This window comes from Salvelinus fontinalis, chromosome 1, assembly GCF_029448725.1.
Source record: "Salvelinus fontinalis isolate EN_2023a chromosome 1, ASM2944872v1, whole genome shotgun sequence".
Lineage (NCBI taxonomy): Eukaryota > Metazoa > Chordata > Actinopteri > Salmoniformes > Salmonidae > Salvelinus > Salvelinus fontinalis.
In genome coordinates, this window is record NC_074665.1 from 68119369 (window position 1) to 68132209 (window position 12841).

At 44.1% G+C, this 12841-nt stretch overlaps 1 protein-coding gene across 2 annotated transcripts; it reads right to left on the reverse strand.

Annotated features, from left to right (window-relative positions):
* Nucleotides 1-6876: 6876 nt before the first annotated feature.
* sfxn2 (sideroflexin 2) lies at nt 6877-12819 on the reverse strand. Of its 2 annotated transcripts, XM_055930970.1 has the most exons (13): nt 12699-12819; nt 11055-11163; nt 9667-9970; nt 9112-9282; nt 8878-8976; nt 8683-8758; nt 8507-8592; nt 8338-8398; nt 8145-8211; nt 7899-7948; nt 7645-7694; nt 7431-7478; nt 6877-7313 (listed from the first exon to the last, which is right to left on the reverse strand). In XM_055930970.1, the coding sequence occupies exons 3-13, from the start codon at nt 9819-9821 to the stop codon at nt 7214-7216; spliced, it is 963 nt and encodes a 320-aa protein (XP_055786945.1). In that variant the 5' UTR covers nt 9822-9970; nt 11055-11163; nt 12699-12819; the 3' UTR covers nt 6877-7213. The 2 variants fall into 2 exon arrangements, with proteins under 2 accessions (XP_055786945.1, XP_055786935.1); XM_055930960.1 differs by lacking the exon at nt 11055-11163.
* Nucleotides 12820-12841: the final 22 nt, after the last annotated feature.

A 12841-nucleotide genomic window follows, 5' to 3' on the forward strand; every position in this document is an offset into this window, starting at 1 on the left:
ATGTGCAGAACAGCTGGCTGGAGTTTTTAATGGACATATTCAGTCTCTCCATATCCCAGTTTGTTGTCCCCACTTTCTTCAAGGTGTCCAGCATTGTTCCTGTACCCAAGAAAGTGAAGGTAACTGAATTAAATGACTATTGCCACATAGCACTCACTTCTGTCATAATGAATTGCTTTGCAAGGTTAGTTAAGGACCATATCCCTTCACCTTACCCGACACTCTAGACCCACTACAATTTGTATACCGCCCCCACAGATCCACGGACGACACAATCGCCATTGAACTGCACACTGCCCTATCCCACCTGGACAAGAGAAATACTGTACCTATGTAAGAATGCTGTTCCTCCACTGCAGCTCAGCCTTCAACACCAAGCTCATCACTAAGCACAGAGCCCTGGGTCAGAACCCCTCCCTGTGAATCTTGTACTGGACTTCCTAAAGGGCCGACCCAAAGTGGTGAAGGTAGGCAACAACACCTCCGCCTCGTTGATCCTCAACATGGGATCATGCCGTCCCTAGGAGGGGTGTGTCACTTGAGTGGGTTGAGCCACTGACGTGATCTTCCTATCTGGGTTGGCGCCCCCCCTTGGGTTGTGCCGTGGCAGAGATCTTTGTGGCCTATACTCGGCCTTGTCTCAGGATGGTAAGTTGGTGGTTGAAGATATCCCTCTAGTGGTGTGGGGGCTGTGCTTTGGCAAAGTGGGTGGGGTTATATCCTTCCTGTTTGGCCCTGTCCGGGGGTATCATCAGATGGGGCCACAGTGTCTCCTGACCCCTCCTGTCTCAGCCTCCAGTATTTATGCTGCATTAGTTTGTGTCGGGGGGCTAGGGTCCGTTTGTTATATCTGGAGTACTTGTCCTGTCTTATCCGGTGTCCTGTGTGAATTTAAGTATGCTCTCTCTAATTCTCTCTTTCTTTCTCTCTCTCGGAGGACCTGAGCCCTAGGACCATGCCTCAAGACGACCTGACATGATGACTTCTTGCTGTCCCCAGTCCACCTGGCCGTGCTGCTGCTCCAGTTTCAACTGTTCTGCCTGCGGCTATGGAACCCTGACCTGTTCACCGGACGTGCTACCTGTCCCAGACCTGCTGTTTTCAACTCTCTAGAGACCGCAGGAGCGGTAGAGATACTCTTAATGATCGGCTATGAAAAGCCAACTGACATTTACTCCTGAGGTGCTGCACCCTCGACAACTACTGTGATTATTATTATTTGACCATGCTGGTAATTTATGAACATTTGAACATCTTGGCCATGTTCTGTTATAATCTCCACCCGGCACAGCCAGAAGAGGACTGGCCACCCCTCATAGCCTGGTTCCTCTCTAGGTTTCATCCTATGTTTTTGCCTTTCTAGGGAGTTTTTCCTAGCCACCGTGCTTCTACACCTGCATTTCTTGCTGTTTGGGGTTTTAAGCTGGGTTTCAGTACAGCACTTTGAGATATCAGCTGATGTACGAAGGGCTATATAAATAAATTTGATTTGTTGGGGGACCCCACAGGGGTGTCGTGCTCAGCCCCCTCCTGTACTCCCTGTTCACCCATGGCCACGCACGTCTCCAACTCAACCATCAAGTTTGCTGATGACACAACAGTAGTAGGCCTGATTATCAACAATGACGGATCAGCCTACCTGGAGGAGATGAGAGCCATGAGGAGAATCCTACGAAGCAGGTTTGAGGAGTTAGCAAGGTTACTTTGCTTCAACCTGGGATAAGCGGTCATACAAAAGTGTCTCACCTTTTAGCCAGGTACATTTCTATGGCAACAAATCATTCAGAACTAACCTGCTCCGGGGCAGGCTAACTCACTTACCCTGAATGAAATTACTGAGTTAAGGACCAATGAAATCAGATTCTGTCCTTCTTGCAAAGATTGCATCATCGTCCCCTTCATTTGAGGAAGACAACAAATGCAAAATTTTATAAATTACAACTTGTTTTTTTTAAATAGCAGTGTTAAAATATATCAGTAATGACAGAATGCATTTTAAACATAATGCAATGTAACACTTTATGACTTCATAAATAAATACATCGATAGGAGTGGGTAAAAAGCACCTGTCCACACAGGAGGACTTTTGCCTTTTGGAAGGCTGTCATTGTAAATAAGAATTTGTTCTTAACTGACTAAACTGATTAACGATAAGTAATAAAATAATAGCGGCACTACTAAACGCATATTTCACACCATAGCCTAATGAATTTGCAAGTTAACTTTTCTTTCATTTTGATTTTGGGACAAATTAAATTTCATGACTGAACAGGAACCGGGATTCGTCAGTCCAGGAAATGTTTTTCCACTCAATTGTCCAGTGTTTGTGATCACGTACCCACTGGAGCCGCTTCTTCTTGTTTTTAGCTGATAGGAGTGGAACTCTGCTGCAATAGCCTATCCGTGACACGGATCGACGTGCGTTCCGAGATGCCGTTCTACACACCACTGTTGTACTGTAGCGTTATTTGTCTGTTTATGGCCAGCATATTGGTTTGCATAATTCTTGTCGTTCTCCTTCAACCCCTCTCATCAACGAGCTGTTTCGTCCACAGGACTGCCGCTGTCTATATGTTTTTTGTTTGACGCACCATTCACGGGAAACCCTACACCCTGTTGTCCATTAAAAAAGCCCAGGTAAGCGGCTGTTTATAAGATACTGGAGATACCATGCTCAAAGTCGCTTAGGTCACTCTTTTTGCCCATTCTAACATTCAATCGAATAGTAACTGAATCCTTTGATGCCTGTCTGCCTGTTTTATATAGCAAGCCATGTGACTCACTGTCTGTAGGAGCGCTCTATTTTCATAAACTGGGTGCTGTACCTAATAAACTGGCCAGTGAATGTATGTGTGTGTGTACATTGTACTATCAATTGGTGAGAGCCTCAAATACCACATTCATTTATACATATCCACTGTAATCACGGTAAATGTAGTTCCTGTTTTTGTCATGTCTTTGGTCACATTCAAGTGGGTCAAACAAAAACACCATAATGCGCTGCATCGATGACGTCGCCCCCACAGTGACTGTATGTACATATTCCAACCAGAAGTCATGGATAACAAGCAACATCTGCACTGAGCTAAAGGGTAGATCTGCTGCTTTCAAGGAGCGGGACTTTAACCCGGAAGCTTATAAGAAATCCCGCTATACCCTCCGACGAACCATCAAACAGGCAAAGCGCCAATACTAAGATCTAATCGTACTTCCCCGGCTCCGATGCTCGTTGGATGTGGCAGGGCTTGCAAACTATTACAGACTACAAAGGGAAGCACAGCCGAGCGCTGCCCAGTGACAAGAGCCTACCAGACAAGCTGTATTATTTCTATGCTCACTTCGAGTACAGTAACACTGAAACATGCATGAGAGCATCAGCTGTTCTGGACAACTGTGTGATCACGCTCTCCACAGCCGATGAGAGTAAGACCTTTAAAGTACAGTAACACTGAAACATGCATGAGAGCATCAGCTGTTCTGGACAACTGTGTGATCACGCTCTCCACAGCCGATGAGAGTAAGACCTTTAAACAGGTCAACATTCACAAGGCCAGACGGATTACCAGGATGTGTACTCCGAGCATGCGCTGACCAACTGGCAAGTGTCTTCACTGACAATTTCAACCTCTCCCTTTCTGAGTCTGTAATACCAACATGTTTCAAGCAGACCACCATAGTCCCTGGGCCCAAGAACACTAAGGTAACCTGCCTAAATGACTACCGACCCGTAACACTCACGTCTGTAGCCATAAAGTGCTTTGAAAGGTCGGTCATGGCTCACATCAACACCATTATCCCAGAAACCGTAGACCCACTCCAATTTGCATACAGCCCCAACAGATCCACAGATGATGCAATCTCTATTGCAATCCACACTGTCCTTTCACACCTGGACAAAAGGAACACCTATGTGAGAATGCTATTCATTGACTACAGCTCAGCGTTCAACACCATAGTGCCCTCAAAGCTCATCACTAAACTTAGGACTAAACACCTCTATCTGCAACTGGATCCTGGACTTCCTGACGGGCCGCACCCAGGTGGTAAGGGTAGGTAACAACACATCCGCCACGATGATCTTCAATATGGGGGCCCCTCAGGGATAAGTGCTCAGTCCCCTCCTGTACTCCCTGTTCACTCATGATTGCATGGACAGGCATGACTCCAACACCATCATTAAGTTTGCCAATGAGGCAGCAGTGGTAGGCCTGATCACCAACAACAACGAGACAGCATATAGGGAGGTCAGAGACCTGGTCGTGTGGTGCCAGGACAACAACCTCTCCCTCAACGTGATCAAAACTAAGACTGAACAGATTTGGCATGGGTCCTCAGATCCTCAAAAGGCTCTACAGCTGCACCATCGAGAGCATCCTGACTGGTTGCATCACTGCCTGGTATGACAACTGCTTGGCCTCCTACCGCAAGGCACTACAGAGGGTAGTGTGTACGGCCCAGTACATCACTGGGGCCAAGCTTCCTGCCATCAAGGACCTCTATACCTGACGGTGTCAGAGGAAGGCCCTAAAAATTGTCAAAGACTACAGTCAACCTCATCATAGACTTTTCTCTCTGCTACCGCACGCCAACCCGTACCGGAGTGCCAAGTCTAGGTCCAAGAGGCTTCTAAACAGCTTCTACCCCCAAGCCATAAGACCACAGCTTCTACCCCCCCCCCCCCCCCCTCTCTTTTACGCTGCTGCTACTCTGTTATTAGCTATGCATAAGTCAATTTAATAACTGTACCTACATGTATATATTACCTCAATTACCTCGACTAACCGGTGCCCCCGCACATTGACTCTGTACTGGTACCCCCTTTATATAACCTCGCTATTGTTATTTTACGGCTGCTCTTTAATTATTTGTTCCTTTTATTTATTATTTTTCTTTAGGTATTTTTCTTAAAACTGCATTGTTGGTTAAGGGCTTGTAATTAAGCATTTCACTGTAAAGTCTACACCTGTTGTAGATTTCACCTGCTGTATAAATCTGAAACATCCGGTTGGAATTTCCACTCCCCACCAAATATGATGAGGATAGTAAACCCAGTGGCCGACAGTGGGAGTATGGAGCTGAGCCGACATTCTGTTATTCTAATTGAAGAAAAACCCGATCTCAATACAGTTCTGTTCCAAAAACTAAAATATGTTACGAACAGAGTGCGCTAAGTTTTGTAGATGTGACCCTTTGCCAATGTTTCTCAAAATTACGTCGTTTACAAGGAGTGCAAGGGCAAATTGAGTTAATGCCCACGAGCATTTCAGACCTACCGAAAATATGCAAATACATGTTAGAACGCGCCAATAGGATCTCGCTAGCTTATGCTTGTTCTGCCCACCATGTTTAATTTGCTCCCATTGAAAACTGGGTTAGTTATAAATATATTTGAGGTGTGTAGCCGATCTGTCCATAAGGAAACATTGCCCCCTGGTGGTTCTTTTGTATCACCACAACATACCTCAGTACAGTGTCGTGACTGCAGTACAGAGAAGGTGGAACTAGACTCCTCGCACGCAACAAGGCAGCTTAGTCAATGAGAATCAATTCTACTTGTCAATAACAATCGGTTGTCATTATTGACTTCCTCACAACTCAATTGCGTCACTTCTGAGCATGTGAACACAAACCTTCTAGAACACTAAAAACTGTGGAACCATAGACTCAGAACACTTATGACTAGAGCCGAGGGCAAAACCTAAGAACATTCTATAGAACACCTGCATGACGGCTTAAGTAATGATCTATTCCTGATATGGCATTACATTGTTTGAGTAATACACTACTCTTTATTTCCACCCAACACTGAGGTGTACACACAGTTGGTCATATTTGAATCCAAGGTCAAGAGTCACTAACACAGGCTGCTTCTCAACTGGCACCCTATTTCGCTATATAGTGCTCTAATTCTGGTCAATAATAGTGGACTATATAGGAAATAGGAAGTCATTGTCCTTCCAGCCAGTTATGGAATGTGTGATTGGAGATATTCAGACAGTACAAACTGTACATGATGAATAGCATCACTTGAATTATACACTGTAGCACATTAACATTGAGATAGTAGCTAAGTTTCCATTCAATTGGCGACAGATTTTCAAGCGAATATTCTAAAAACTGCATAAAAAAAAGCTTATTTCCCACTAGAGATATGTTTTCATCAAATTGACTTGTTGCGGATAAAAGGCTGTGCATGATGACATAGTGCATATAAAATAACTTTTGCAGTTAAATTCCAATGGACTGAATAAAAAATGTAAGTTAAATGGGTTTCCATTGCATTTTCAACTCTACTGCTGTTTTTGTCAACAACAAAAAAAAGTTGAGTATTTCTGTCTGCAATAAAGCACTTTTGTGGGGAAAAACTAATTCTGATTGTCTGTGCTTGGCTCCCCAGTGGATGGGCCTGGCTCACAAGTGGGTGGTCCTATGCCCTCCCAGGCCCACCCGTGGCTGCGCCCCTGCCCAGTCATGTGAAATCTATAGATTAGGGCCTAATTTATATATTTAAATTGACTGATTTCCTTATATGAACTGTAACTCAGTAAAATCATTGAAATTGTTGCATGTTGCATTTATATTTTGGTTCAGTATATTTATATTTGTCAAACGGCAGCCAAACATCGATCATGGCACCAGAATAAGATCCTCGATATTTAGTGGAAAGGTGCATCAAGCTCCTCACCGTGCACTTTCATCAGTTACTCACAACTTATTTCCTCTGTAACCTAATAAACTGTATGCTTTTCTGAGTCATAGTGGGAGGACCACACAACATATCAAGTTTACTTCAATATGATGGTTATTATCAATATTTATACATAAGTGTTTCCACCACCATTTCTCGCATAATTAATTTTACAGACACAAAAAAGATCCCACCGTGTCAAGTGTATATTGTTTTGTCAACATTTCAAAAGTTTACAGACAAATTTTCTGTTTCCATCAGGCCTCATGACTTTTTTTTATCCAACATGTACTTTACTCGCATTAAAAGGTGGTTAGTGGTACAAAAAGAGAATTCAAACACACATTTGAACTCTTTAAGAACATCTCTCCTAGAATAACAAAGATTATTTGAAAATAAAGACAAAGACAAACAAGGAGAAAGCTATTTATCCTATGAACCGAAGATGCTGATTGGCTCATTTATAAAAACATTCAGATGCTCTCCCTGATTGGACAATGATTAAGAAGGCAGGTGTGCGTGTATTCATAGGCCCTTGTTGAAGTAGACGTACTGTACACTGTCCCCATAACGACACAAGATGGACTCCCTTAGCTCTGGCTCCAGCTTAGACACAGCCATGGAGCTGAAAGAAAGGGAGAGGAAGAGTGAGACCTAAACCAAGGGAGAGCCTAATACTAAAACAGCTACTAACATCATGAAGGCGCAAAACTGAATGCTGCCCAGTCGACAGGCTACTTACCATTGCTGAGGGAACAGGGAGCAGGCTGCAGGCACCATGAAGACCAGGCTGCAAAACATACATAGTTAGGTGACTGTGCCTACTGAGACATGTACAATGCATCCTAAAGGGTACCCTATTCCCTACATAGTACACTACTTTTGACCAGGCCCTCCAAAAAACCCTGAACCAAACAAATCTTCCTGGTGCAACCTCCTAAAACAGTCCTACTTACAACGCTCCCACCATCATGACTTGTAAAGGTCCGTGGAAGAAGGTGATCCTCTGTTAACCGAAAGACAGAGCTTGTTAGCAATAAACTGCAATGCAACAGAATCTACACTGTCAGCATGTTTAGTCAAGAACAACATAACTGTGGATATTTAGTCAATAGCACTGTAACTAGGAATGCTTATTCAATAATTGTGTAGCTAGCTAGCCTATGCATGTCTAGTAGCAGTATTTGGTGTATTTCAATAAAAGGCCCACCTGCATAAACTTGAATTTCTCAAGTCTCTGCATGATGACGGGGAGAATGACTAGGAGAAGAGAGGGGGAAAAGGAGAAAAAAAATGTGATAAAGTAGAGGGTGGCAGGTGGAAACAAGAGAGGAATAAGTCATTGAAGGGAGCAACAGGGTCACACTCCAACACAGCTCCACTTTCCATTGTCTATGGAGCTAGGAATGAGCTCAAACGCTATAGCTCCCCTCCTCCTTAAACCTCTGAAACGTACTCATGCCCGGTGCTGCCATGGTAATCCGGGAAATGACCACCTGGGTGATGCCCTTCACAGCTGCTTTCTGGAAAGAAAGAAAATGTGGGAACGGCGGTGTAGGTACAACGTAATTTGTCTGCTCTTGTGTAACAGTCAGAAATAGGATATTTAGTAGAATATTTAATTATCCAGACATTCCCAGTGCTGCTACCTTGGAATGGCCAAGTTTGTTTCCATTCTCATCTGTTACAGCTATGCCATTCAGGAGCTCCCTGAGAAAAGAGAAGGTCAACAACTCAATGTTGTCTTCATGGGGGATGCCAATACACTATCAGTATAGATGCTAATACTCAAGTGACTTCAATTGAGTATGTACTCACTGTTGCCTCATCATTGGGATATTGACACAGTTAGCGGACGCCACAGCTGCAAACGGAACCCAGCGCGCCACCAGCGGAGGGGCTCTCTACAGAGGAGGGCGGAGACAAGACGGTAAGGGGAAGTTGAACATGTAATCAATCAAACCAGTCTGTGTGTTGTGTTCTTTGAACTGTACCTTTGTGTAGAAGTTGAGTCCCACAGCAGTGGCTAGAGCAGTGCTAGTTGCTGTTAAATAGGCTACTCCGATTTGACTGAAGAGGTAGAGAAAATAGATTGAGTTAACGACATTTAAATAGCTCTTAATATTCTCCATGTACATTGCAATACATTCACCACAGCAGTGTGTGGGTGTGTGTGGTCTGCAGGGTACTTGGGTGTGATGGGGGAAGCAGCATTTCTGTTGGTGTAGTTGACCAGAGCATTAAACGACTGATTCACCCACTGCCAGAACACTACAGCAGGGACTGTCCTAGAGAGAAAGAGAACGAGAAAATGATGGAAAGAGGAATATAAATGTAGGATTAGAAGTCATCGCTCCAAACTCACCTATGGTTGGCTAACCTAAAGATCTGTTGTTGTCAAATCTGTGTGTGTGTGTGTGTACCTGTAAAACTGTAGCATACCACCCGTTATGGCCATCCCTCCGGGCACCTGGAAGGACATTCGACCAATCAGGTTCATGCGATCGCCAGTGTCAGGGTGAAAGGCAGAGTCATAGAGCTTCTTGGCGTAGTGCAGCTGTTCCTCTGTGGTGCCAGGGGGAACGGACCCCGCTCTAGAACAGGAGATCCACACAGAACCCAAATTCTCATCACAGGGAACAAAAACTGTAGACATACTGGAATTACAACTTCAGTGGCATAATAATAATATAATTTGGTGGGTGCTTAATTATATTTGTCCAATTAGACACAAGTACAAATGTGTATTTGAAATAGTTTTTTTTAGCATATCCCAACTCCACCTGAGACACCAGCAGAGAGTTGTGGTCAGAGCCAGGGTCCAGCATTTTACCGGCGTCCCTGGAGCAAATAGGGTTAAGTGCCTTGCTCAAGGGCACAAACAACAGATGTTTCTACTTGTCGGCTCTGGGATTCGAACCAGTAACCTTAGGGTTACTGGTCAAATGCTCTAACCTCGTGGTGTCTGTGTGCGTTACCTGCAGCTCTCCACCAGCGCTTTAGCCTCATCCAGTCGTGAGTCCGGCAGTAGTGCTGTCCTCCAGTCTGTGATGTTGGCAAAGTGCTTCAATCTTCCCATAAACGTGGACTGATCCCACCGTGGCACGTCAATGTCAAACCCGCTCACTGCCATCGCGACCCTCCACCTCACAACCTAGGTCTAAAGTCACAAATATGGTCTCCAAACCACCTCGCCCGTCCCAAACCGAGTCGAGCCTGCAGTCAATGTTTGGCTTCTTGGTCCTGTACCAACCTGGTCCACTCAGCCCTTCCAGTCTGCCTCTGTAAAGACAGAAACACATGAGTCTTTCTGTTTTCAGTTGTTAGAATAGCCTTGACTTTAGTGTAAGCTTAAAAAAGTGTAGGACTAATCTAGGGACCACATACAGTATATTATTACAGTAAGATATAACTTGCATCCTCAGTATCCTTTGTAAAAAATAAAATCTATCCTCCCAGGGTTCTCTGGGTAAACTACTTTCTAACCAATCAGACCTGCTCAGAGCAGAGAGCTATAACTGTTGAACCCAGCCTTGGGGCAGCCCTCCCTGTGGTTCCTGCGGTGTCTGTGTGTCTCTCTCACTCAGCAAACAACTAACCAGAGTTTATTCTCTCACAGGAGACTGAGTAACAGAATCAGTTTAATTGATAAACCACCCTTCCAGAGTTCCCTCAAAGTTAATCTGGGGTCACAGTGTGGCATTGTCTGCATCAGAGCATTTCCTTCCTACCCATTTCAAACAGCCAGAGAGAGTACGTAGCATCTGCAGCAGCAAAAAAACAGTATGTTAAGCAGGGTTAATCTCAATAGTCTAAGTGGCTTCCTCTACTTGTCTCCTTTCTTTTATCTGTATTGATGTAAAAAAAAAAAAAAAAACTGGATAAATTCAAACAGATCTCCAGATTAAAGTATAACCTCTAAGGTTTATAGATCAGAGCAGTGCATGCAAAAAGACTAGGCGAGGAGGGAAAGGAGGCCATTCTAGAGAGTATTGAAATGCGCCCAGGACAGCCAGGCTAGAAGCAGGCTGGATCCAGAGCTGGTCAGAGCTGTTTGTTTGAACAGCAGGGTCATGCACACTCTCTGCTGTAGCTGCACAAGGAGCAGGAATGAACCCAGACCAAGCCCAGCATCTCAGTACAGCGATATATCACTATATCACTGACCAAGTCAATGGATGAATAAACATGAATTAATGAACAAACGTTTTGTATGAATGGTGTGAAGAGAGATAGAGAGTAAGGGCCGAGGGAGAGAGAGGACTGGGAGGAAGATGTGAATTAATAACAAGGGGGTCAGAGTTGAAGAGAAGCCTGAAAGCGTGTGATGTGATGAGGTTGAGAATAAAGTAAGGATATTATCAACCACAGGAATATATTTCCCCCAGGGCGGGCTAGTTAGACTGGACTTCAATCATCAACGGCTGCATCTCAATACTCTTGTGGCCCCTCTCTTCTCCTTCATCTGCAATGATCTGAAAACACAGGGTGTGAAACCTTTGCTTGACAACTCAAACTGAATTCTTACGCTGCTATATGATCGCAGAAAATAAATGTTTGTGGGTGTGGCTGGACAGTTGGCCCCCAAGTGTCCGGTCTGGAGGGTGAAGTCACAAGCTCTACTGGTTGGCTACTGCGTAGCAACATAGCGGTCCAAAAGCCCTGATCTGCCCTATGTAATTTACGATTGTCACAACTTTTTGGGGCTCTAAAATCTGTTTAATATGGTCATGTTCGATCCCCACTGTGAATTCTTGGAAATGTATCTACAAATTGAGATATTTCATTAAATAGTGATCAATTCTGACTACTACATTTGTTGTCACACAGGACCACGTGCTGACAGACCAACCATGGGCCGCAGTCTAGAGGCTCTGGTTGACTCTCAGGCAGGATGAAAACAACTATGTCGACCATAATCCTTTGCTGGTGCCATTCAGCCAGAGATACTTTTGAGGAGATGGGAAACTCCATTAGAATCTTATTAACCCCCACGCCTTGTTAATGTGCCCCGCGGTGCATTCTGGGAGATTCTGTGATAAGGAGCGCGCTCCTTCAATGAGTGAATTGAGCTCTAGGTCAAAAAATAAACATTAGCATGCATTTCGTTAACAAGAAGTACAACATTACAAATCTTTTCCGAGATAGTTAAATTGTTCTAGTAATATCGTATAGCTTTGGAATCGTGACATGACTTAGGCTGGTTTCTCTACTCAAATGCCGCATTCAGAACAACTCGAAAATCTCAGTCGGAGATCGTTTTTTTCCCGAGTTCCCAGATGTCTTGAACGCCCGGAAGTCAGAGATTTTTGAAGGCGGCATGCTTCAATTTCAAACACTTCCGGCTTCATGCACCATCGGGAGATGTTTTTAGGATTACGTGGATGACGTAAACGCTAACACTAGCTACTGGTTTTAAGGTCTATGGGAGCAATGTGGATGGGTTGACATGCAAGCGAAACCTGTTCTTCAGAACAAATAAAGGAAAGGTGCAAATAAGGTGCAAAGGAAAGGAAAGGTGCAAATAAAGGAAAGGAAATGAGGAGAAGAAGCAAAGATAAATTGGATTCTCCGAGTCTGTAGTTAACCATGAGAGAACTAATAACCTAAAAAGGCTTTAGTAAAGACATGTCGATGTGCAATTAACTGCAGCAGTAAACAAGTAACTTTAGCTAGCTAGATTCAAAGCAATTGTGCAAGACTGTCGAAACTAGATTAATTGTTGACATCCACCCTGTGCCTCTGCAAGTCTAGAACAGCTGCACTCATCATTATGCATTGGCCCATCATATTGACATGCCTAGTTAAATAAAACCAACAAAAATTGTGTGACATTCTTGAAATCACCGTAAAGCTATCATTCAGACTGATGCAATTTGCCTGTCATGTTACCCGCATTTTGCGAAGCATGCTAGCAGCTTTGTCCAGAAATTAGAGAAGAGATAGCTGGCAACAAAAACACTAACTGTATCAATATCTGCAACAAAGTAGCTGAAGAAACATACGTTACCTTTCAGCGCTGGACTGCAAGATAATACAATGTAACTTGCTCAATGTTTCTAGTCAAGATCTCAGCAGTTGGTGTAGTAGGGGAGGGTGCACGTGGCACCGCTTCCTCCAATCACAGCCTGGGGCAGCTCCCTTTCCGAACGT